Raw genomic sequence first — 27,060 nt, forward strand, 5'->3', positions numbered from 1 at the left:
GAGAGAGAGAGAGAGAGGCAGACTGGTGAGGAAAATCAACTACAGGCTGAAGAACAGATTCAGACTTCTGGGGCTAATGTCCTTACTTGATAAATGGTTTATTATCTTCATAGCTAGAGAGCATGATAAGCGGGAAAGAGAAACACAAATTAGATCAGACGCATCACAGCGTGGTTAGTTGGCATTTTGAGGCAGAGATTTTCACCTTTGATCATAGGAAAATTACGATGGAATGAAATTAAGAGGCTAACAAGAAGCGAGAGTGTGTGTGTATTTGGCTGTTGATGAAATTACAAAATGTGTAAACCGGTCAGTTCAAATCACTTGTGTGCGGTTCAATTTGTGTTTATGCTACTATGTCCGCTCTGCGATGAAGACAATTTGGGGGAAATGTATGGTGAAAGCTTACCCAGGCAAATCGGTATTATAGTAGCCGTCACAAACACGATAATTACTGGTGTGGAAGACAGGACAGAGAGAAGAGAAGAAACGCAACAGGAAAAGAAACGAGAGACGCTGCAGATTAGCTTTCTCTTTGACATGCAACATGCAATGACACTGGTGCTATGCTGATTTCCATCCCCCATCTATGTGGTTGACAAACCAAAGTCCTTGAGGATTGGTGCAGACAACATAAGACCACAAGAAGGCAACAGACAATACAGTAATACTTATATCCCAAACATTTATGCAGTGTAGTTTCATTATACACCGAAAAGACAATATCCACTAAATGATAAGTGATTAAACTGCAACATGAATGGAACAAATGTGCACATTTAAAACACATAACCACCTAATGCATTGCATTAAACATTGTAGAGGTGAACTGGATGTCTATTGGCACTACTAGGATCACAAAAATAAAGTTGGTTGAATAGTAGGAATTAGGCCAAAAACATGTTCACCACTACTCCGGCGAGTAGTTTCACCACTATATCTTAATGGTGGCTCCATATAGTAAACTATGGTCATCAAGGAAATAAATAATAATAAACATTGGTCAAAATAAATGCATCAGTGCTCCTACACACAGTGGGATGAAACTGAGTTGATGTTATAATGTCATGGTGTGAATTGGTTAGGGTTAGTCTATGCAACCAAGCCATGGCATCAAAAATAACACTCCCTAACCAACAAACCAAAATGCCCATGTCTTTCAGGAGCCCCTGTATTTTACTCACTGATTTCAAGCTCAGTTGGTAGAGCATGGCGCTTGCAACGCCAGGGTTGTGGGACTCACATTTTCTGGGACTCAAATTGTTTTTGTTCCATGGGAAACACATGATAGTGCTTCCACTCACCCCACCCTGAAGCCCTAACAGCGCATACTTTGAGCCAGAAGCCTCCGAATGGTGTGTGCCATGCCAACACAATCCTGTGGTCGCTGACACAGAGGGATACAACAAAGACTAAAGACCATTCACAAAGTAAATGTTGTCATCATTGCAGGACGGTCATGCCATAATGCCCCACTCGAAACCACTAGCCTCTGTGTAAAATTTGATCTCTCTGGAGATCAATTGGAATTCCTCTGGTAAATGTTCTGTCTGGACAATTTCAATGTGTACCAGAGGGGAGGCAAGATACAGATACATTAATGCTACCGACAAGGAAGCAAATTCGACTTATCAAAAACATTACCTCTACAGTACATTGAAAAAATTTACTATGCCATACAGTAGTATTGTCTTTATGGGCTTGAGGAAATATCTGTCTATTGCCAAGAATATGGGAAAATGTGCGATTTCCCAGAAGCTCTACTTACTTGATGTGCTCCAATCTGCTGGAGTCTGGTTTCAGAGTAGTGGAGTGCTTCACCATTTTGTACATGGTGATGACCAGGAAGATGAGATTGAGCTGTCAAAACAGAGTAATGGCATTGTTAATTGATGGAGATTAATGGCATGGTGAAGGAGAAAAGACTGTTAATTTGTCCATAACTATTAAAATAGGAGTGCCTTCCGAGCTTCTCTCATCCACTGCCCTAATGTAATAGACATCTATCGTCCTGCAAGACTCAGACAAGCAGACTGGCGCCAAATGTTGTGTCATTCTATATCAATAAGAGCATGAACATGCATTAAAATCCATCACAGTCCAGCCAAAAAACACGACTACTGTCTGGCAACTATAAAAAGCTATATGGAACGCAGTATATTTCTCAAATTCCTGTGCAGCAAAATAGACAGATAGACAGGGAGAGATTCCCATCACTTTCACTTCCTTGTTTTAATACCACATTAATTCCTAAGAAAGCAAGTGGTGCATATCAAGTTCAGACGGTGATACTGTGTGCTGTATCTCAGGGCATTTATTTGGGTCCTTAAAAATAAACCAATACCATGATTTAGAGACACAGAGGGAGCAGCTCCAAATGACTCCTAAAACTATCTATTCTGAGACAGAACTGGGTCTCTGACTCTCGAAAGCACGCACATACGCATAACCTACTGTATATGAAATGTATATGTGATAAACAGGTTCGTACAGACATTGGCAAGTCAAATTCACGGACTTTCAAGGAATTTTTCAAGCACTAAATTGCAATTTTCAAGGACCTCGATTTTATATTTAATTGTTGTAGTATAGCAAAAAACTCCCCAAAAGGTATGCGAAAAGTGTCAAAAAAAGTATGCATTACCACTTTAAGACTCATGCATTTTATAGTTCTTCCTAATGGCACTATGCATTGGCATTGAAATTATTATTACATTCTGAGTATGTCTGGATAATGTGGACATTGCCTGACTAAATAGATTGCATGCATGGCGATTTTTATAGCCTACTTGTAGATATGTTTGCGACACAAGCGCACTGATAAAGCCTAAGCCTGTCCATGAAGGCTAGCAGTAGCATTATTCTCACCCTCGCCATTTGAGATGTTGAAGGGTATTGTATCATGTTTTTCAAACGAGAAAGCGCCCCCCAAAAAAAACGTTCCCTTTGTAATGGAACACTTTGTATGGAAAGCCAAGTTGAAGCCAACATTGTCGTCCTCATAATAACCGCACGTGGTTTTACCGCAATAAATTAACAGACTAGCACAACCCATGTCAACTGAAACGACGGGAAACAAACGAAAGCGTCTATCTCTCACAAAAACTGATCAGAAATAAAATTAGTGGATAATTATATTGAGAAGTCCGAGCTTATAAATCGGCTCCAATAATTTCAAGGACAAAGTAGAGGAAATGTCTGATTTTCAAGGTATTCCATTACTTGATTTTCTGAGCTCCAAATTCAAGTACTTCAAGCACTTCAAGCACTCTGTGTGAACCCTGGACAAATGTCGAAAAAGTCTGCTAATTAATTATAGAAACAAACAAACAACCAACAACAAAACATGTTGGTTCTACTAATAGGAACCTTCCACATCTTGATTTTAAAAATGAGGACATTCTGGTAAGAGGTGATTTAACTATTTTCATTTTAACAAGTTTACTTAGCTGAACATGAACAAAGCTTTTCAATAGTCTCAGTTTATCTTCGGAATGCTGCCAAGAGTGAATGAAAAACACCAATATGAAGGAATGAGACAAATGGAGGTGCTTTGTGAGCTCCATAATGTACTGGACATGTCATGTCTGGCTGTTCATTCACGCTCCCCTTGCGCTCTACTGCACTCTGCTATGAAAAGAGTAGCTAGGTGATCGATATCTCTCCCTCCCCCGCCTAATCAACCAGCGGAGTCACAGAAAAATAACCAGAGCATAACAAGCGAGGGCAAAAAATAAATAAATACATAAATGGAGCAGCTCCTTCATATCATGGACTTTCAGAGTGATGCAGCGTTTTGTTTCTGCCGCCATCAGACAAATCATTTTTATCACTTCGCTTGCATGAGTCGAGGACTTGTAAATGCCTTTCACACACCCTGGAGTGGTGACATGGATCCAATGAGACAGAGGACGGGGACAACAGTACTTTAAAGGAACCTAGCTAGCACGGCACATGTTCACCACCCCCACCGACACGCTTTCTCTGCCTTCCCCAGGGCCCGGGCTACCTAGTGAGAGCAGCAGCCTGCAAGCTACTAGGACTGGGCCTCTCTCTCTGCTCTGAATCATCACCGCTAGCCAAGCAGAAGCATCTTCTCTGCCACACTGGGACCGAGGAGAAAGCTTTTTCCTGAGCAAGTGTGTGCCGAGTGAGTGCTGCAACGCTGAACTCCTTGTGAACTGGGGATGAAATATTAAAGGTGCAGATGGAGCTGTCCAGATGATAGGAACTGCTTGCGACGTGTCATGATCCAAAGTCTTGCTGTTAAAGCATCTCAGGCATACTAATGGTTTCCCCCCACCACTCATTACTTCCATGTTCCTTCTTCATGGAGCTAATACCCTCTGTGCCCGGAGACAAGGCCAACCAACCTCTTGCCTGAGAACAGGGCTGAACAGAGTGCTTCTTCAAGCTTCACATCAAGTCCGGGCTTTAAGACGGGTTTCAGGGAGGTGGGGGAGTAAAAAAACTAGGGAGGAGGAGGAAAAACAACATTTTTGTGAGTGCTTTTCACTGAGCCTGACCACCTCGTGTTAGACCAAAAGTTACACAGCGGGAGAGTATGGTGTTCGAAGACAGGAGCTGTGGCTGCTGCAGCTGAATGTGAGATTGGATGTTTTTTTTTTGTCTGTCTGTGTGTCTCTCTCTCTCGCTCTCTCTCTCCTATCTCATTGACAAGGACAAAGCCAATTTGTTGAGGAACCACACATTGCCTTGAGATCCCCTACCCTTGTGCTTCATCGTTTGTTGTCAATTGTTGCAAACAGAAAAAAAGCAGCCCTACGATACCTCCCTCCGCTAGAACTGCAAATCCTCATTCCTGTCCAACATTAGCACTGCAACAACATATACATTTTGTCAGGGTCACCGTTTTATCATGCAGGTCACTGGGAATGGGATTCCGGATTATCATCTCAACAGCCAACACATTTTTTCATGCAAATAATTCCGAAACCAAAACGCAAAAACAACAATGTCCAATTTAGAGAAGATCTCACGCGGTTGGCAGAGCATTTGCTGACACGGGGATAAATATTTAAGACGCCCCCTTTAATTTGCATTTTAAGGGAATGTATTATATTTCTCTACTGAACGGGTGAGTCTTTTGTGTGTTACAAAACCTCGCTGGCCAGCTGTTGTCATAAAGCAGTAGAGCACCGCAATAAGAGCCGGCAAAGAGGAAGCCCTCCTTCTGACTGCTGTGTTCTCGCTCAGGGAGGTCAGCGCGTCTGTAAATCCAGCCATTACGCCTGATAATGAACACAGTGCTGAACAAATATTGCTCTTCCTCCCTCTGCACAGGAGACAGTTTGGAGACGGTTACCATTCACGTGGTGTGAAAGAGGCCAAAACAATAGACAGTAAAAAGGGCTCCAAGGGCTCTGACATCCGATGAATGTCACCAGTTATTTCTTCTATATTTTTTTCAAGTGGGAAAATATAACTCCCCCAGGCCTCTTCCCTGGGAGCCACTGAACCTCCATTGATCACGTTGGAGATAATAATGTCATGACCAGTAAATAATGTTTGAACAGCACATACACTGAGTGTACAAAACATTAGGAACACCTTTTGCCCTCAGAACAGCCTCAATTTGTCGGGGCATACAAGGTGTCGAAAGCCTTCCACAGGGATGCTGGCCCATGGCGACTCCAATGCTTCCCACAGTTGTGTCATGTTGTCTGGATGTCCTTTGGGTGGTGGACCATTCTTGACACACACGGGAAACTGTTGAGCATGAAAAACCCAGCAGCGTTGCAGTTGTTGACACACTCAAAAAGGTGCGCCTGGCAACTCCTACCATACCCCATTCAAAGGCACTTAAATCTTTTGTCTTGCCCATTCAACCTCTGAATGGCATACATACACAATCCATGTCTCAATTGTCTCAAGGCTTAAAAATCCTTCTTTAACCTGTCTCCTCCCCTTCATCTACACTGACTGACGTGGATTTAAAATGGGACATCAATAAGGGATCATAGCTTTCACCTGGATTCACCTGGTCAGTGATATATTTTTTTACTGAGCATCCCATTTAAGGAATTACAGACTCATGTTCAAAACATATAGACAATGGTTGCTAAAATGGGAAGAGGTCTGTCCATGATAAGGCGTTACTCTGCTTGCTTGACATCTCAGTCAACCAGACAGGTCCTACAGGCCCTAGTTTTGTCGCACCTGGACTACTGCCCAGTTGTGTAGTCATGTGCGGCAAAGAGGGACAGGCAAATTGCAGTTGGTCCAGAACAGAGTAGCACATATTGCACTTAGATGTACACAGAGGGTGAATGTCAGGAACATGCATGTCAATCTCTCCTGGCTCAAAGTTGAGGAGAGATTGACTGCATCACTATTGGTCTTGTGCAAGGTACCAAACTGTTTGTTCAAGCAGATGGCACACAGTTCGGTCACTCATCAGTACAACACAAGACATGCATTCAGAGGTTTCTTCACAGTCCCCAGGTCCAGAACAGAGGCTGGGAAATGCACAGTATTTAATAGAGCCATGACTACATAGAACTCTCTGCCACCCAAGGTAACTCAAGCAAGCAATAAAACCAGACTCCAAAACCAGATAAAAGAACACCTTACGGCACCATGGGGACTGTGAAGAGACAGTCATTTTTATATATTTTGTATAGTATTTTTCACTGTATTATTTATTGTATTATGTACAGTTGAAGTCGGAAGTTTACATAAACTTAGGTTGGAGTCATTAAAACTCGTTTTTCAACCACTCCACAAATTTCTTGTTAACAAACAATAGATTTGGCAAGTCGGTTAGGACATCTACTTTGTGCATGACACAAGTAATTTTTCCAATAGTTGTTTACAGACAGATTATTTCACTTATTATTCACTGTATCACAATTCCAGTGGGTCAGAAGTTTACATATACTAAGTTGACTATGCCTTTAAACAGCTTGGAAAATTCCAGAAAATGATGTCATGGATTTAGAAGCTTCTGATAGGCTAATTGACATCATTTGAGTCAATTGGAGGTGTAGCTGTGGATGTACAGTGGGGAAAAAAAGTATTTAGTCAGCCACCAATTGTGCAAGTTCTACACTTAAAAAGATGAGAGAGGCCTGTAATTTTCATCATAGGTACACGTCAACTATGACAGACAAAATGAGGAAAAAAAATCCAGAAAATCACATTGTAGGATTTTTTATGAATTTATTTGCAAATTATGGTGGAAAATAAGTATTTGGTCAATAACAAAAGTTTCTCAATACTTTGTTATATACCCTTTGTTGGCAATGACACAGGTCAAACGTTTTCTGTAAGCCTTCACAAGGTTTTCACACACTGTTGCTGGTATTTTGGCCCATTCCTCCATGCAGATCTCCTCTAGAGCAGTGATGTTTTGGGGCTGTCGCTGGGCAACACAGACTTTCAACTCCCTCCAAAGATTTTCTATGGGGTTGAGATTTGGAGACTGGCTAGGCCACTCCAGGACCTTGAAATGCTTCTTACGAAGCCACTCCTTCGTTGCCCGGGCGGTGTGTTTGGGATCATTGTCATGCTGAAAGACCCAGCCACGTTTCATCTTCAATGCCCTTGCTGATGGAAGGAGGTTTTCACTCAAAATCTCACGATACATGGACCTATTCATTCTTTCCTTTACACGGATCAGTCGTCCTGGTCCCTTTGCAGAAAAACAGCCCCAAAGCATGATGTTTCCACCCCCATGCTTCACAGTAGGCATGGTGTTCTTTGGATGCAACTCAGCATTCTTTGTCCTCCAAACACGACGAGTTGAGTTTTTACCAAAAAGTTATATTTTGGTTTCATCTGACCATATGACATTCTCCCAATCCTCTTCTGGATCATCCAAATGCACTCTAGCAAACTTCAGACGGGCCTGGACATGTACTGGCTTAAGCAGGGGGGACACGTCTGGCACTGCAGGATTTGAGTCCCTGGCGGCGTAGTGTGTTACTGATGGTAGGCTTTGTTACTTTGGTCCCAGCTCTCTGCAGGTCATTCACTAGGTCCCCCCGTGTGGTTCTGGGATTTTTGCTCACCGTTCTTGTGATCATTTTGACCCCACGGGGTGAGATCTTGCGTGGAGCCCCAGATCGAGGGAGATTATCAGTGGTCTTGTATGTCTTCCATTTCCTAATAATTGCTCCCACAGTAGATTTCTTCAAACCAAGCTGCTTACCTATTGCAGATTCAGTCTTCCCAGCCTGGTGCAGGTCTACAATTTTGTTTCTGGTGTCCTTTGACAGCTCTTTGGTCTTGGCCATAGTGGAGTTTGGAGTGTGACTGTTTGAGGTTGTGGACAGGTGTCTTTTATACTGATAACAAGTTCAAACAGGTGCCATTAATACAGGTAACGAGTGGAGGACAGAGGAGCCTCTTAAAGAAGAAGTTACAGGTCTGTGAGAGCCAGAAATCTTGCTTGTTTGTAGGTGACCAAATACTTATTTTCCACCATAATTTGCAAATAAATTAATTAAAAATCCTAAAATGTGATTTTCTGGAGAAAAAAAAATTCTCAGTTTGTCTGTCATAGTTGACGTGTACCTATGATGAAAATTACAGGCCTCTCTCATCTTTTTAAGTGGGAGAACTTGCACAATTGGTGGCTGACTAAATACTTTTTTCCCCACTGTATTTCAAGGCCAAACTTCAAACACAGTGCCTCTTTGCTTGACATCATGGGAAAATCAAAATAAATCAGCCAAGACCTCAGAAAAAAAATTGTAGACCTCCACAAGTCTCGTTCATCCTTGGGAGCAATTTCCAAACGCCTGAAGGTACCACGTTCATCTGTACAAACAACAAACAATAGTACACAAGTATAAACACCATGGGACCACACAGCCGTCATACCGCTCAGGAAGGAGACGCGTTCTGTCTCCTAGAGATGAACGTGCTTTGGTGCGAAAAGTGGAAATCAATCCCAGAACAACAGCAAAGGACCTTGTGAAGATGCTGGAGGAAACAGGTACAAAAGTATCTATATCCACAGTAAAACGAGTCCTATATCGACATAACCTAAAAGGCCGCTCAGCAAGGAAGAAGCCACTGCTCCAAAACAGCCAGACTACGGTTTGCAACTACACATGGGGACAAAGATCGTAGTTTTTGGAGAATTTTTTTCTGGTCTGATGAAACAAAAATAGAGTGTTTGGCCATAATGACCATCGTTATGTTTGGAGGAAAAAGGGGAAGGCTGGCATGCCGAAGAACACCATCCCAACCGTGAAGCACTGGGGTGGCAGCATCATGCTGTGGGGGTGCTTTGCTGCAGGAGGGACTAGTGCACTTCACAAAATAGATGGCATCATGAGGAAGGAAAATTATGTGGATATATTGAAGCAACATCTCAAGACATCAGTCAGGAAGTTAAAGCTTAGTCGCAAATGGGTCTTCCAAATGGAAAATGACCCCAAGCATACTTCCAAAGTTGTGGCAAAATGGCTTAAGGACAACAAAGTCAAGGTATTGGAGTGGCCATCACAAAGCCCTGACCTCAATCCTATAGAAAATGTGTGGGCAGAACTGAAAAAGCGTGTGCGGACAAGGAGGCCTACAAAACTCACTCAGTTACACCCAACTTACTGTGGGAAGCTTGTGGAAGCTACCCGAAACGTTTGGCCCAAGTTAAACAATTTAAAGGCAATAATACCAAATACTAATTGAGTGTATGTAACCTTCTGACTCACTGGGAATGTGATGAAAGACATAAAAGCTGAAATAAATCTATTATTCTGACATTTCACATTCTTAAAATAAAGTGGTGATCCTAACTGACCTAAAACAGGTACTTTTTACTAGGATTAAATGTCAGGAATTGTGAAAAACTGAGTTTAAATGTATTTGGCTAAGGTGTATGTAAACTTCCGACTTCAACTGTAGGTGGGTGACCTTGCATTTTAATGAGGGAAATAAGTACTTGGTGGCAAAACCCTTATTGGCAATCACAGAGGTCAGACGTTTCTTGTAGTTGGCCACCAGGATTGCACACATCTCAGGAGGGATTTTGTCCCACTCCTCTTTGCAGATCTTCTCCAAGTTATTAAGGTTTCGAGGCTGACATTTGGCAACTCGAACCTTCAGCTGCCTCCACAGATTTTCTATGGGATTAAGGTCTGGAGACTGGCTAGGCCACTCCAGGACCTTAATGTGCCTCTTCTTGAGCCACTCCTTTGTTGCCTTGGCTGTGTGTTTTGGGTCATTGTCATGCTGGAATACCCATCCACGACCCATTTTCAATGCCCTGGCTGAGGGAAGGAGGTTCTCACCCAAGATTTGACGGTACATGGCCCCGTCCATCGTCCCTTTGATGCGGTGAAGTTGTCCTGTCCCCTTAGCAGAAAAACACCCCCAAAGCATAATGTTTCCACCTCCATGTTTGACGGTGGGGATGGTGTTCTTGGGGTCATAGGCAGCATTCCTCCTCCTCCAAACACGGCGAGATGGGTTGATGCCAAAGAGCTCAATCTTGGTCTCATCTGACCACAACACTTTCACCCAGTTCTCCTCTGAATCATTCAGATGTTCATTGGCAAACTTCAGATGGGCCTGTATATGTGCTTTCTTGAGCCGGGGGACCTTGCGGGCCCTGCATGATTTCAGTCCTTCACGGCGTAGCGTGTTACCAATTGTTTTCTTGGTGACTATGGTCCCAGCTGCCTTGAGATCATTGACAAGATCCTCTGTGTAGTTCTGGGCTGATTCCTCACCGTTCTCATGATCATTGCAACTCCACAAGGTGAGATCTTGCATGGAGCCCCAGGCCGAGGGAGATTGACAGTTCTTTTGTGTTTCTTCCATTTGCGAATAATCACACCAGCTGTTGTCACCTTCTCACCAAGCTGCTTGGCGATGGTCTTGTAGCCCATTCCAGCCTTGTGTAGGTCTACAATCTTGTCCCTGACATCCTTGGAGAGCTCTTTGGTCTTGGCCATGGTGGAGAGTTTGGAATCTGATTGATTGATTGCTTCTGTGGACAGGTGTCTTTTATACAGGTAACAAACTGAGATTAGGAGCACTCCCTTTAAGAGTGTGCTCCTAATCTCAACTTGTTACCTGTATAAAAGACACCTGGGAGCCAGAAATCTTTCTGATTGAGAGGGGGTCAAATACTTATTTCCCTCATTAAAATGCAAATCAATTTATAACATTTTTGACATGCGTTTTTCTGGATTTTGTTGTTGTTATTCTGTCTCTCACTGTTCAAATAAACCTACCATTAAAATTATAGACTGATCATTTATTTATCAGTGGGCAAACGTACAAAATCAGCAGGTGATCAAATACTTTTTTCCCTCACTGTATTATGACTATTATATTTGTATTTTATTTGTTGTGTTTTGTTTCCTGTTTTGATCCCAGGAAGTGTCTAATTGGGGTTCCCAATAAATACTACTACTATTACTAAATACTACAGCATGGGGGCATGAGAAGAACAGAGATGTTTTGCATTTCGTGTCCTACTTGTTCTTTCAGACAGAAACTGTTACTCCAAGACATTTAGGACTATTTCAGGCTCATTAGGTAAATTCAGAAAATGGATTTGAGCAGAAAACGGTGGGTTTCACAAAAAATTACAAAATTAAAAGATACTATTCGACCCTTAGTCTTTCACACTGTGGTTGTTGTCAATCTCATCGGTCCTTGGCACTGACAATTGCAAGTAACTATGAACATACTGTATCAGTGTGGCCAATCATTGAGAAACATTTTTCTCTCTCTCCCTCTCTCTCATGAAAATACAACTAACTTACCATGATGATGAAGGTGACAGGTCCTAAAAAGCTCCATATGAAGTGATTGTCCACTCTTAGCCAGCAACTATGATGGAAGATAAAACAAATATGTTAGGAATCCATAAAAGAACAAAACACACGAGGAACAACAACTAAACCCAGTCTATCAACAGCCTCCTTAGGCCAAATATGAATGCAAGGGCATGAATTGTGAGTACAAAAACGTACCCTGCCCCTCTTAACACATGGGAGTTAATTTATTGTCAATAATCAAAGAAAAAGCTACCTAAAAATAGCCATCTAAAAACAAAGCCCCAACTTCACTTTCAAAAGCTGCCTCGCAAGTATTGCAGTTACATGGTTAAACAAGACAAAAGTGAGGACTCTAGCTTTGCCTCAATCCTGAAGCTTAGCTAAAATACTATCATTAATCTATGTAAAAGCCTTTTTCAAGACAGCACTCCGCTCTTTAAGAGAGCATTTTCAAACAAGAGGTCGCAGGAGGGTCTTTGAACAGAAAGGCATTAATGCTGCCATGCCTCCCTAGAAACCACAGTGTTGAGTCTGTCAGGCGTTTTAAAATTACATAAAAAATGGATCAGTCCATTCCAGGAAGGGGTCTCAGGTGCAGACAAAAGCGACGACAGTGAAGATAGTTCTTAGTCACATTTTAGCGTCCATACTGCATATACACACGGTATATACAGTTGAAGTCGGAAGTTTACATACACCTTAGCCAAATACTTTTAAACTCAGTTTTTCACAATTCCTGACATTTAATCCTAGTAATTCCCTGTCTTAGGTCAGTTAGGATCACCACTTTATGTGAAATGTCAGAATAGTAGTAGAGAGAATGATTTATTTCAGCTTTTATTTCTTTCATCACATTCCCAGTGGGTCAGAAGTTTACATACACTCAATTAGTATTTGGTAGCATTGCCTTCAAATTGTTTAACTTGGATCAAACGTTTCAGGTAGCCTTCCACAAGCTTCCCACAATAAGTTGGGTGAATTTTGGCCCATTCATCCTGACAGAGCTGGTGTAACTGAGTCAGGTTTGTAGGCCTCCTTGCTCGCACAGGCTTTTTCAGTTCTGCCCACAAATGTTCTATAGGATTGAGGTCAGGGCTTTGTGATGGCCACTCCAATACCTTGACTTTGTTGTCCTTAAGCCATTTTGCCACAATTTTGGAAGCATTGTCCATTTGGAAGACCCATTTGCGACCAAGCTTTAACTTCCTGACTGATGTCTTGAGATGTTGCTTCAATATATCCACATAATTTTCCTTCCTCATGATGCCATCTATTTTGTGAAGTGCACCAGTCCCTCCTGCAGCAAAGCACCCCCACAGCATGATGCTGCCACCGCCGTGCTTCACGGTTGGGATGGTGTTCTTTAGCTTGCAAGCATTCCCCTTTTTCCTCCAAACATAACAACGGTCATTATGGCCAAACAGTTCTATTTTTGTTTCATCAGACCAGAGGACATTTCTCCAAAAAGTACGATCTTTGTCCCCATGTGCAGTTGCAAACCGTATTCTGGCTTTTTTATGGCGGTTTTGGAGCAGTTCCTTGCTGAGTGGCCTTTCAGGTTATGTCGATATAGGACTCGCTTTACTGTGGATATAGATACTTTTGTACCTGTTTCCTCCAGCACAAGGTCCTTTGCTGTTGTTCTGGGATTGATTTGCACTTTTCTCACCAAAGTACGTTAATCTCTAGGAGACAGAATGCGTCTCCTTCCTGCGCGGTATGACGGCTGCGTGGTCCCATGGTGTTTATACTTGCGTACTATTGTTTGTACAGATGAACGTGGTACCTTCAGGCGTTTGGAAATTGCTCCCAAGGATGAACCGGACTTGTGGAGGTCTACAATTTGTTTTCTGAGGTCTTGGCTGATTTATTTTGATTTTCCCACGATGTCAAGCAAAGAGGCACTGAGTTTAAAGGTAGGCCTTGAAATACATCCACAGGTACACCTCCAAATGACTGAAATTATGTCAAGTAGCCCATCAGAAGCTTCTAAAGCCATGATATCATTTTCTGGAATTTTCCAAGCTGTTTAAAGGCACAGTCAACTTAGTGCATGTAAACTTCTGACCCACTGGAATTGTGATACCGTGAATTATATGTGAAATAATCTGTCTGTAAACAATTGTTGGAAAAATTACTTGTGTCATGCACAAAGTAGGTGTCCTAACCGACTTGCCAAAACTATAGTTTGTTAACAAGACATTTGCGGAGTGGTTGAAAAACAAGTTTTAATGACTCCAACCTAAGTGTATGCAAACTTCCGACTTCAACTGTATGAACTATGACAGTTTCTTAGAGAACAAAATAGCGTAAAATAAATTTTTACGTACGCTTTCTTTGTCCCGTAGCTCCTGTAGTCAATAGCAGCAGAGACACCCACCACAATGGCTGGGAGAAGGTATCCAGATACATAGTAGTACTTTTTCCTTGAATGTTCACTCTCGAAAACTTCCACCAGCATGAGGTATAACTGAACGCCCTCCAAACACATCCAGGAGAATGAGGCCAGGAAGAAGAAATGCAAAATCCCAGCGACGATGGAACAGCCAATCTATAGTGGATGGATTAATAGTTTCAATTCATCAAAACATTATAGATATTAACTTTAACATTCCATGTTATTCTTCTCAAATCCCAATGAAAATGATGTAATTCAATTGAGTGCGATTGTTATTATACGGTAGTTATGTGCATTTCAATGTAAGTAATGAACAGAAGTAAAGGTTATCACACTTCCCTTTGAAAGACCAAAACATATTCAAACACACTATGCTGCTTACAGGTTCGCTCAAGTTCGACCTTGCAGCTGGCTACTTAAATGACAGTTGTCTTGAAAGGCTAAGGGCTGCAGGCTCCATGGTCAACCTATTTGAATGACTTCTGGTTTTTTCCTTTCATTGAGCCTTGGTTTTACAGTGAATACTGACTGTGTGGAGGTGGAAGGTACTATGACTACACAAAGGCCATGGAGAGAAGTAGAACTAAAAGAGAATGCAGAGGAAATTGAAGAACTAAAAGGGTGCAGAGGCTGTATTGAGTGTTTCAGAACGTTCTAAACGATAGCTTTCAGTGACAAAGAAAAAAGTGGAAAGTACTGCATGACATCCCTCCTCTGTAATCCATATTAATGGTGCTGTCTGTCTGACCCATGTCATGCAGAGGACAATTACTGAAGGTTAGACACAACTATGTTTGAAAGTCTCATGACTTTAACATGGAAGGGTTTTTAGTTTGGGGTGCAACAGAAAAATATACAGAAAAGAACACATCCACAAAAATAAAATCAATAGGTCAATCTGTGGTGCTTACCTTGGGTTCAGTCATATCGATACCGATTAGGAATATTAACTCGGCGATGAAGAGATTGATGCACAGGTTCTTGTGGATGGTGTTGCGATCGCTCTGCAGGCCCCGGAAGAAGCAGAAGGTGAAAATGCTGATGGCCAAGCACACCAGCGAGATGACGATGCCCACCCGGGTGATGACAGTCAAGAGTAACTTGTGCACTCCATCTTGGCCCTGCGGGGTTAACGGATGGGGCAAATGAATATGCCTGTTTTGTCAAAAAAAATAAAGGATGGCCAATGCTTCCATACTTAATTTTGGCAAGCAGCCAAGGGAAAATGACTGTTCTATTTCATGGGAGACATGAGGAAATAAATGCTCAGCGGCCATCAATCATGGGCTGAGCCCTTCAAATGAGTACAATTAGCGTCTGATAGAGGACAACTGACTGGGTGGAATTTAAAGCAAGGCTACGGTGCTGTAGTTAGGCCGCGTCGTTTTAATTCCTACAAGCACTTTTTTAATTCCTATAATCTGCATACACCTGGAAAACATGGAGTATTAAACATGGAGTATTAGGCCTACAGACCCTCATGAAATACACTTTGAAGTACAATAAAATCATTGAAATGAATGGGCTATAGGGAAACAAATTCATCTACTGAATAGAGGAAAAAAAGATGCTAGATGATACTGCAAATCTACTGAAATGTACATTAGAAATACGTGTATTTAACTCTCTCATGTGTTATCCTATGTGATTTATTTGTACTTTTAAATTGGTTTAAACTGTACAAATTGTTTTACCCAAGAAAAAAAAAAATATATACCAAAACAGGAGCTGCTTACCGAGCTTTCCCGATGTGCCATGAGAACTGCAAAGTTGGTGAGATGACTGCAGGAGCAGGTGGTGTGGGTCTTATTGGAGCCCAGGAGCTTGCAGCCCTGGGTGGACCAGTATCCCATCATGCTCCTCTCAGAATAATTCCAAAAGGAGCAATTGGAGTTGAAGTAGTGGTCCATCTGATGATGAGATTAAGTGTTGAAATAACTGACTGTCCAAATCAGAATATGTACAGAACGTATTACCATTTTTCCACTCACATAAAGATACTGCATTGATAAAGGAGAGGTGCATAATGCATTTCCTTTATTTATTTAAAAATATAATATCTAATTTGGTTGCGTACTTGTTAAATCTACCAAAGCCATACCAACAGGACCCTGAACAGCTTCTACCCCCAAGCCATAACATCACAAAATAGTTAACCAAATAGCTACACGGACTATCTGCATTGACCCTCTTTGTACTAACTCTTTTGACTCATCACATACGCTGCTATATGTACATATCTACCTCAATTACCTCGTACCCCTGCACATCGACTCGGTAATGGTACCCTGTGTATATTTAAGTGATAATGCCTGAGAAGCCGGTGTTTGGAGGATATATTGGCACGGTTGTTGTTAGGCCAGAGACGAAGTCCCGACACAAGGCCCTTCTCCCCTAATTGCTCAGTTTGGCCGGGCGGCCAGCTCTAGGAAGAGTCTTGGTGGTTCCAAACCTCTTCAATTCAAGAATGATGGAGGCCACTGTGTTCTTGGGGACCTTCAATGCTGCAGACATTGTTTGGTACCCTTCCCCAGATCTGTGCCTCAACACATTCCTGTTTCGCAGCTCTAGGGACAATTCCTTCGACCTCATGGCTTGGTTTTTGCTCTGACATGCACTGTCAACTGTGGGACCTTATATAGATAGGTGTGTGCCTTTCCAAATAATGTCCAATCAATTGAATTTACCACAAGTGGACTCCAATGAAGTTGTAGAAACATCTCAAGGATGATCAATGGAAACAGGATGCGTAGGGTCTGAATACTTAAGTAAATAAGGTATTTCTGTTTTTTATTTTTAATATATTTGCTAGCATTTCTAAAAAACAGTTTTTGCTTGATCATTATGGGGTATTGTGTGTATATTAATGAGGATTTTATTTTATTTAATCAATTTTAGAATAAGGCTGTAACGTAACATACAGTGGGGAAAAAAAGTATTTAGTCAGCCACCAATTGTGCAAGTTCTCCCACTTAAAAAGATGAGAGAGGCCTGTAATTTTCATCATAGGTACACATCAACTATGACAGACAAATTGAGAAAAAAAAATCCAGAAAATCACATTGTAGGATTTTTAATGAATTTATTGGCAAATTATGGTGGAAAATAAGTATTTGGTCAACTACAAACAAGCAAGATTTCTGGCTCTCACAGACCTGTAACTTATTCTTTAAGAGGCTCCTCTGTCCTCCACTCATTACCTGTATTAATGGCACCTGTTTGAACTTGTTATCAGTATAAAAGACACCTGTCCACAACCTCAAACAGTCACACTCCAAACTCCACTATGGCCAAGACCAAAGAGCTATCAAAGGACACCAGAAACAAAATTGTAGACCTGCACCAGGCTGGGAAGACTGAATCTGCAATAGGTAAGCAGCTTGGTTTGAAGAAATCAACTGTGGGAGCAATTATTAGGAAATGGAAGACATACAAGACCACTGATAATCTCCCTCGATCTGGGGCTCCACGCAAGATCTCACCCTGTGTGGTCAAAATGATCACAAGAATGGTGAGCAAAAATCCCAGATCCACACGGGGGGGCCTAGTGAATGACCTGCAGAGAGCTGGGACTAAAGTAACAAAGCCTACCGTCAGTAACACACTACGCCGCCAGGGACTCAAATCCTGCAGTGCAAGACGTGTCCCCTTGCTTAAGCCAGTACATGTCCAGGCCCATCTGAAGTTTGCTAGAGTGCATTTGGATGATCCAGAAGAGGATTGGGAGAATGTCATATGGTCAGATGAAACCAAAATAGAACTTTTTGGTAAAAACTCAACTCGTCGTGTTTGGAGGACAAAGAATGCTGAGTTGCATCCAAAGAACACCATACCTACTCTGAAGCATGGGGGTGGAAACATCATACTTTGGGGCTGTTTTTCTGCAAAGGGACCAGGACGACTGATCTGTGTAAAGGAAAGAATGAATGGGGCCATGTATCGTGAGATTTTGAGTGAAAACCTCCTTCCATCAGCAAGGGCATTGAAGATGAAACGTGGCTGGGTCTTTCAGCATGACAATGATCCCAAACACACCGCCCGGGCAACGAAGGAGTGGCTTCGTAAGAAGCATTTCAAGGTCCTGGAGTGGCCTAGCCAGTCTCCAGATCTCAACCCCATAGAAAATCTTTGGAGGGAGTTGAAAGTCCGTGTTGCCCAGCGACAGCCCCAAAACATCACTGCTCTAGAGGAGATCTGCATGGAGGAATGGGCCAAAATACCAGCAACAGTGTGTGAAAACCTTGTGAAGACTTACAGAAAACGTTTGACCTGTGTCATTGCCAACAAAGGGTATATAACAAAGTATTGAGAAACTTTTGTTATTGACCAAATACTTATTTTCCACCATAATTTGCAAATAAATTCATAAAAAATCCTACAATGTGATTTTCTGGATTTTTTTTCATAGTTGACGTGTACCTATGATGAAAATTACAGGCCTCTCTCATCTTTTTAAGTGGGAGAACTTGCACAATTGGTGGCTGACTAAATACTTTTTTTCCCCACTGTAATGTGGAAAAAGGGAAGGGGTCTGAATCCTTTCCGAATGCACTGTATTTTCATTAGAAACGTTATTTTGATGAATTTATTCATACTATTTCATCCTTCCAGAAGATCTAGGGTTGCTACCCAAGCCGGCTGGTCATTCGTTCTATTGGTTCCGTTCCATTGCCATACTGGCAGGCAATGTTCTTATCCCTTGCTTGCTAGCTAGCCAACTACGGCTAACTTAAATTCACGTCAAAAAGTGCAGCCAGAATAACAGCAAAGTAGCTGCATTTGCATTTGTTTATGCTGTTTTCTAGTGACATTTATTTGGATACATCCATAACAATGAGCTAATGAGGAGCGATTTTGTTTGGCATAGAAAATGTGCTCACTCGTCAGGACACTGTTGTTCAGAGGAGCTAGCCAACAACACAGCTAACACAATCACTTCAAACTGAAGCTGGAAAGACTGTAAACTAGCTGCATTTCGTTTCGTTTGACCTTTTTTCAATTGAAAAAAAAATTATGCCAGCTGATTCATGATTTCGACTGGTTGAGAAACGCTGCCTGTCTGTCTCGTCCCAACTCCCGACACGTTCATTACTATTGGACAGCTGGAGATCGAATTTGAATATTGAAACAATGTTGCAAATGTCGGAGAGACAGACAGCAAGGTTTATACAAATCTCTGCTGTTGAAAATGAAATGTTAGTCTAAAAGAAATGTGAGATAATGTCTAGATGCTTTTTATAGTGGAGATCAAGTTTATAAAGTGCCTGGCTGGGCTAATGAGACAGTGGATTGCGCAGTCAGATGGAACAGAGTAAATAGGCATTTTAACGTCATAGATTTAGCCGGTGGTAACTTGTGGAATAGACACCGGCTGGAATGTGGTTTTAACAAATCAGCATTCAGGATTTAGACCCACCCGTTGTATAACGGCTCCCGAGTGGCGCAGCGGTCTAAGGCACAACATCTCAGTGCTTGAGGCATAACTACAGACCCCCTAGTTCGATTCCAGGCTGTATCACAACTGGCCGTGATTGGGAGTCCCATAGGGCGGCGCACAATTGGCCCAGCGTCGTCCGTGTAGGCCGTCATTGTAAATAAGAATTTGTTCTTGACTGACTTGCCTAGTTAAATAAAAAAATAAAGCCAAGTTATTGTTACTCATTGTGTATTTATTCCTCGTGTTATTACTGTTTGTTTATACAATTGGTGGGCCGGCTTGTCTTTGGAAATGAACAATTTCCTTGATAAAGAACAGACTCATGAGTAGCCCTCTGGGAGTCCCTCTTGACAACTTTAAAAGATAAAGGATAATTGATTCTCCAGTAATTTAATCCTACATTGTATGGCTAATCTATAAATTAGTTTGTTCCTCCATAAAATAAAATGGGAATAATTTATATCCTTATGTTGCCTTCAAAAAGTATTCATACCCCTTGACTTATTCCAAAATGTGTTGTGTTACAGCCTGAATTCAATATGGATTAAAATGAGTATTTTTCTCACCAATCTACACACAATACCCCATAATGACAAAGTGAAAACATGTTAATAGAACATTTTGCAAATGCATTGAAAAATAAATACAGAAATATCTCATTTACATAAGTAATCACACTCTTGAGTCAATACTTTGTAGAAGCACTTTTGGAGGCGATTACAGCTTTGAGTCATCTTCGGGATGTCTATATCAGCTTTGCACATCTGGATTTGGGGATACTCCCATTCTTCCTTGCAGATTTTCTTATGTTCTGCTAAGTTAGATGGGAGCGGCGGTGAACAGCAATCTTCAAGTCTTTCCATAGATTTTCACTGGAATTCAAGTCTGGGCTTTGGCTGGGCCACTCAAGGACTTTCACATTTTTGTTCTGAAGCCATTCCATTGCTTTGGCTGTATGCTTTGGGTATTTTTCCTGTTGGAACATACATCTTCACCGCAGTCTATGGTCGTTTGCACTCTGAAGCAGGTTCTGATCAAGGATTTCCCTCTATTTGGCTCCATTCATTGTTCCCTCTATCCTTACCAGTCTCCCAATCACTGCTACTGAAAAGCATCCCCATAGCATGATGCTGCCACCACTACGCTTCACAGTAGCATAGACGGGTGATGAGCTGTGCCTGGTTTTCTTTAGACATAGAGCTTTGTATTCATTTTTTGTCTCATCAGACCACAGAATATTTTCATTATCTTTCACGTGCCTTTTTGCAAACTCCAGGCATGCTGTCATGTACCTTTTTCTCAGGAGTGGCTTCCTACTGGCCACTCTCCCATAAAGCCCAGATTGGTGAAGTGTTGTAGAGACTGTTGTCCTTCTGGTACGTTCTCCCATTTCAGCCAAAGAAACTCTGTAGTTCTGTCAGAGTGGTCATTGGGTTCTTGGTCACCTCCCTGACCAAGGTCCTTCTTGCCCGGTTGCTCAGTTTGGTCGGACGGCCAGCTCTAGGCAGAGTCTGGGTAGTTCCATATTTTTTCAATTTCCCAATGATGGAGACCACTATGCTCTTTGAAACTTTGAACACTCGAGAAGTGTAGGTCCCCTGTAGCTCAGTTGGTAGAGCATGGCGCTTGCAACGCCAGGGTTGTGGGTTCGTTTCCCACGGGGGGCCAGTATGAAAAGGTATGCACTCACTAACTGTAAGTCGCTCTGGATAAGAGCGTCTGCTAAATGACTAAAATGTAAATGTAAAATTGTTTTATACCCTTCCCCAGATATATTCCTCATCACAATTCTATTTCAGAGCTCTACGGACAGTTCCTTGGACTTCATGGTATAGCTTCTGCTCTGACATGCACTGTCAACTGTGGGACCTTATATAGACAGGTGCGTTTCTTTCTAAATCATGTCCAAACAACAATTGAATTGGCCCCAGGTGGACTCCAAGCACCTGAGCTCAACAATCTATTTAGTCAATTTTGAATTCATTCTGTAACACAACAAAATGTGGAAAACAAAAAATACATATTTATATACAGGTAACTGCCTAAATAAAGGCAACACCAACATAAAGTATCTTAATAGGACGTTTGGCCATCACGAGCCGCCAGAACAGCTTCAATGCGCCTTGGGCTAGATCCTACAAGTGTCTGGAACTCTATTGGAGGGATGCGACACCATTCTTCTACGACAAATTCCATCACTTGGTGTTTTGTTGGTGGTTGTGGAAAACGGTGTCTCAGGCGCCGCTCCAGAATCTCCAATAAGTGTTCAGTTGGGTTGAGATCTGGAGTCTGAGACACACACACACACACACACACACACACACACACACACACACACACACACCCTTTAAACTGTGTGTGTGTGTGTGTGTGTGTGTGTGTGTGTGTGTGTGTGTCTCAGACTCCAGATCTCAACCCAACTGAACACTTATTGGAGATTCTGGAGCGGCGCCTGAGACACCGTACCTACTCGTCTTAGTCACACACACATATACCAACGTGATCGCAATTGTCTATACCAATCTAAAACAACACATAAATCCATGATGCTTTAGGCTAGAAACAAGCGGTAAAATTACAGAGGAAGACGCAACTCTGATACACATGGGAATATCTTTACCGCTATGATAAGTCGAGGACGCAAATAAATTTTACTTTGCTTGGGAAGTAATCTTATACAATGTGTGATTCTGTCGCTATCAATTGATCTATTCACCTTCTGTAAAACAGAATATTCAATTGAAGGTTCATGAAAATTATCATAATAAAACATATTTGGTAGTGGAATAATATTTTGGGAAATCAGGTCTAGACTTTTCCATGTTCATTATTATTATTATTATTATTATTATTATTATTATTATTATTACTATTATTATCATTATTATTAATATAGTAATGAGTCTTGTTAAACTACGTAGAAATGCAGGAACTGAGCTTCAAAACAACAACATTTCCTAGGTCCCTCAAATTAAACAAAATGATGGTGTATTTAATATAGGCTATCTAAATAAACAATAATCTAAAGAAATTTAAACAAATTAAATGTTTAAATGTAATGGGGCCCTGGGGAAAAAAGGTTGGGAACCCCTGCTTTAAACCCCTATGCTCCTTTGAGACCCCTCTTTCAAAGTAACTGATATCTCCTCTTCTAGCCATGTAGCTAGAATAATGGGCAACTGGGCATTTTTATACATGAACCTAAGCATGATGGGATGTTTTAATTGCTTAATTAACTCAGGAACCACATCTGTGTGGAAGCACCTGCTTTCAATATACTTAGTATTCCTCAAGTGTTTCCTTTATTTTGGCGGTTACCTGTATATGCCATTTAGAAGACGCTTTTATCCAAAGCTATTCTCTTTCCCAGCGGTTTTATGACCTCTCCATTAATTTAGCTTAGGAAGACTCACATCAATGTGTTCCAGGGTGAAAATCACAGGGTCCGTGATGAACACGCGACTGGACTCTTTGTTGATGGAGGCGGCAATGATGTCCGAATTTACAGCCACCGACACATTCCGCCCATAAGCATCGTTGGACATTTTGATCGTGGCGTTGTCAGTGCTGAGAAACTGCCCAAGGTTTTTGTACAAAACAAACACCAGCTTGGCAACCCCTGAAGAAAGGAAAAACAGAATAGGTAAGCGGCTAGGTAAACATGTTCTTTTAAAATAAAAGCAGCAGTAACTGTAGTGTTAAAAAAACACTAAGGGCAGAGAATAAAAAGACGGACTAGACCATGAGGGAATATAAGTGGGAGTTGTCAGTTTTCTTCAGAAAATATCATGGTGCTGGGTTTTAGGGTTCAAATCCTTAGTGGTCGCTCCTATCTAACAGTCCCACGGAGTAATCACTGTGTATTGTCAGTTTTGACAAGCTGCATTGACAGACCGTTCGACATACTCTTCACCTTTTCATAGACACTGGAATGGAACAAAAAGTCTGAGCTAACACTCACACTTGGGATAAACACCCGCATGCAGCTCTGCCTGTGAATGAAGTGAGATTTCGTAGAGGGGGGTGTATGGGGCTTACCATTCCGACTGTTGAGCTTGACAGTATTGGAGGACAGCTGGATAGAAACACCACCCTTGCTGGCCTGTGGAAATTTGAAATCCTGAACCTGGCCGTCCGTGCTGAGCACATACACATCCAGGACTGGGGTTTTGGTGATAATGAAGGGGGAAAAAAGAGACAAGAAAAGAGAGAGACCGGGAGAGATAGAGAGAGAGATACCAGACGTTACAGTGTGTTTTGAGTAAGACAAGAGGGCAATAAAAAAGAGAATAGAAAATGTTGATGCCAAGGACGTGATTGCTTACATTCCTAAGGCGACGCAAGAGTGCGGGGGTGTTAGGTACTACAGACACTGTAGACATTGTTCAAGTGATTCTATGCAACAACAATATGGCTGCTGAGTTAAAATGTCAGAACCAAGGTGATCCTTTAGACCATGTTGAGTCCCTTTGTGGGATACAGTACACTTGTGAAAATCCAGTGAAAGACTGGATGTGCAAGATAAAATTGAAGCATTTGAATAAAAAAAAGAAATGTAGTTGCAATGCACAGTGAAACATTTTACATTCCTTCCCTCTCATGTCCCGAGATCTTTGAGATTAAAGGAGGACACAGCGTCTAAACACTGTTTGTACTTCACAGGTCTCCGCAGTAGGGTAATGTTCACATTAATGTATAGAATTACATGGCACAGACGTACATATTTATAAACCAAGTCAACCCAATCTAAGAACCTGGAAATTGTCTGAAATTCATCACTTTGTTTTAAATGTACATTGTGAAAGCAAACGTTACTCACTGAACACATAGAACAGACTCATTTTATTTCATGACATGAGTAGTTGAAATATGCGTACAGTATCAAAAACGACTGATTGCACTCAAATCACTGGGCATGCTTTATTATTTGTTTACCGGAAATTCAATTACTTACTTATATTATCAGCAGGTACTTTCACAATAGCCGGCTCCATTAGGTTGTCGGCAAGGACGAACGCGCCTTCCTCCAGGGTATCCAGTAACATAGTAGCAGCATGTGTCTGTTCCGTGCTGTTCATATCATGCCAGGACTTCAGAGCCTCTGGTCTCAGAAGGTTGTCAACTGTGTCTACAATGGCCTGTGTCCATCAGAAAAAGACATGTGTAAGCACTTCTGAAAACAATACAATTTTCAACGCATGCGACTACAGTAATTGCCATAAGCAAAAACAAAGAGGGGAGTCATATGAATAGATTTGATGCATGGCGAAGCAATCCCATTGACATATTATGGATGATCATTAAAAAAAAATGTTTGGGGTTTCTGGTAAGTGCTAAACAAATGCTGCACACAAGTATATTCTCTGTATTGATGTGGTGTAAATTCTTGTGATTTGCTGTGCATTCAAGCAGAGAATTGAATATGTTTCTGGGCCCATTTTTTTAAATTATCAGCTAATCTTTATAATGTATTGTATAATAAACATTTACCACTATTAAACAGCTCAAATCATTGAGAAAACCAAAACATTATGCATTTTGAAATATTAAATCCAAGCTGTTTAGCCAGTCGCTAGTGCTCGACAGGTAGTAGATAAAGTACATACAGACGCTAGTGGGATCTCCTAAAAAAATTATCAAATCAATCAGACTAATCAGGTAATCAATGGGGGCCTGGCTCCTCCAGCTAGCACGGGTGGCTAATGTGACTTCCCATCAACTATACTGTATGTCAAATACTGTCGACTCAGCGCTTTCTTAGGAACCCCACACAGCATCCCGCTCACACACAGTGTCATCTAGTCACATACATATTTAAAATCTTCCCATCCACCCTCACCAACAAAAAATAGGCCCATGTGCCACAGAAACACAGAAACATGCAATGCGCTGGAAATATGCACAAAAAAGAAATAAAAAAATATGATTGAGATGACAATAATGAGACATTTGGGGAGAAAGAGTAGTAGCTATTAGCTAACATTCTTATTTCTAACAAGTATGGCCATCTAAGGACTAATTAACCTGATCCATTTTAACACTGTCCCTGTGGAGCGATCTGTATGTCAGAGAGCTTGACTTTGGAGGCAGGTGGAGAAGGATGTTGAGAAGTCCCTAATGGCCAGAGAAGGGATATGGCCGAAATACTTAGAGCGGCAGGCCCCTGGAACTATTAAATGGAGAAGGACACAAATTGGTTTGCCCCCAACAGCCTTATTAGTCCGACGGAAAGCGCAGATTTGTGCCTCTAATTTATGACACAAATTAAAATCTGTGTCCTGATGAATGAACTGTCATGAATTAACATGCTAAAGGTCAGAGTGTGGCCGAGGAAGACAAAGGTTTGAATACATCACAGGTGGAAAGAGAGTCTTTAGTGCAGCTATCCTTAGCACTGTAGCACTGTAATGGGCTTTTCGATTGAGGAGACTCGCAGAATCGGAGGTGACAGTAAAAAGGAATATGTGGCTTAAAAAACACACAGACTAACTTTATATGGGAAATTACCCATATTTTAGCCATGAAATGTAGTTTGTGAATCACTGTGTTACATATTTAGGCATGTACTTTCTTAAAGCAAAAAGAGAAAGGACCATTCAATGGAAGACAAAGATACACGAAAACAAAACAAAATCCTCCTGTAATTATAAGGGAGAAACAGAAAATAATTTTGAAATAAGTTACATTAGTAACTGCCAATGATGTCTCTGCCACTTACAGTGGGGAAAAAAAGTATTTAGTCAGCCACCAATTGTGCAAGTTCTCCCACTTAAAAAGATGAGAGAGCCTGTAATTTTCATCATATGTACACGTCAACTATGACAGACAAAATGAGAAAGAAAAATCGAGAAAATCACATTGTAGGATTTTAATGAATTTATTTGCAAATTATGGTGGAAAATAAGTATTTGGTAAATAACAAAAGTTTCTCAATACTTTGTTATATACCCTTTGTTGGCAATGACACAGGTCAAATGTTTTCTGTAAGTCTTCACAAGGTTTTCACATACTGTTTGTCACGCCCTGGCTCTGGGGACTCTATTATGTTGAGCCAGGGTGTGAGTTGTCATGTGTGTTGGTTCTAGGTGTTGTATATCTATGTTGGCCAGGGTGGCTCCCAATCAGAGACGGCTGTAGCTCGTTGTCTCTGATTGGGAGTCATACTTAGGTAGCCGTTAGGCATTCATTCATTGTGGTTTCTTGTTCCGTGTTGGTTCGTGTATGTAACCAGGACGTTACGTTTCGTTTTGTTGTTTTGTTCGTGTGTTCATTCAAATTAATAAAATGTTCGCATTCCACGCTGCGCCTTGGTCCTCCTCTGTTCCCGACGAGCGTGACAGAAGAAACCACCAAGACTGGACCAAGCAGCGTGTCCAGGAGCCATCGCCAGGGAGATCTCTAGCAGATCTCCTTCGCCTCCTCGACTGGGTCAAGCCGGGTGAGGAAGAGAAGGGCTTGACATG

At 41.6% G+C, this 27,060-nt stretch overlaps 1 protein-coding gene across 17 annotated transcripts in view; it reads right to left on the bottom strand.

Moving 5' to 3' along the window:
- The window catches only part of adgrl2a (adhesion G protein-coupled receptor L2a), a 191,108-nt gene that overhangs the window by 22,568 nt on the left and 141,480 nt on the right, over nucleotides 1–27,060 (bottom strand). For 9 of the 17 annotated variants that reach the window (XR_006657096.1, XM_045205298.1, XM_045205296.1 and 6 more), the window contains 10 exons: nucleotides 24,552–24,735; nucleotides 23,636–23,758; nucleotides 23,011–23,216; nucleotides 15,897–16,070; nucleotides 15,072–15,281; nucleotides 14,093–14,313; nucleotides 11,748–11,814; nucleotides 1,769–1,860; nucleotides 410–454; nucleotides 87–113 (listed from right to left, as the gene is read on the bottom strand). Coding sequence is in view for 16 of the 17 variants with exons in the window: in XM_045205298.1 (XP_045061233.1) it covers nucleotides 87–113; nucleotides 410–454; nucleotides 1,769–1,860; nucleotides 11,748–11,814; nucleotides 14,093–14,313; nucleotides 15,072–15,281; nucleotides 15,897–16,070; nucleotides 23,011–23,216; nucleotides 23,636–23,758; nucleotides 24,552–24,735 (1,349 nt within the window). In the remaining variant the exon portion in view is untranslated. The remainder of the gene's footprint in view (nucleotides 1–86; nucleotides 114–409; nucleotides 455–1,768; nucleotides 1,861–11,747; nucleotides 11,815–14,092; nucleotides 14,314–15,071; nucleotides 15,282–15,896; nucleotides 16,071–23,010; nucleotides 23,217–23,635; nucleotides 23,759–24,551; nucleotides 24,736–27,060) is intronic. The other 8 variants (XM_045205301.1, XM_045205300.1, XM_045205299.1 and 5 more) reach the window with 1 other exon arrangement.

Source organism: Coregonus clupeaformis, chromosome 20 (assembly GCF_020615455.1).
Source record: "Coregonus clupeaformis isolate EN_2021a chromosome 20, ASM2061545v1, whole genome shotgun sequence".
In the NCBI taxonomy this organism is placed as follows: domain Eukaryota; kingdom Metazoa; phylum Chordata; class Actinopteri; order Salmoniformes; family Salmonidae; genus Coregonus; species Coregonus clupeaformis.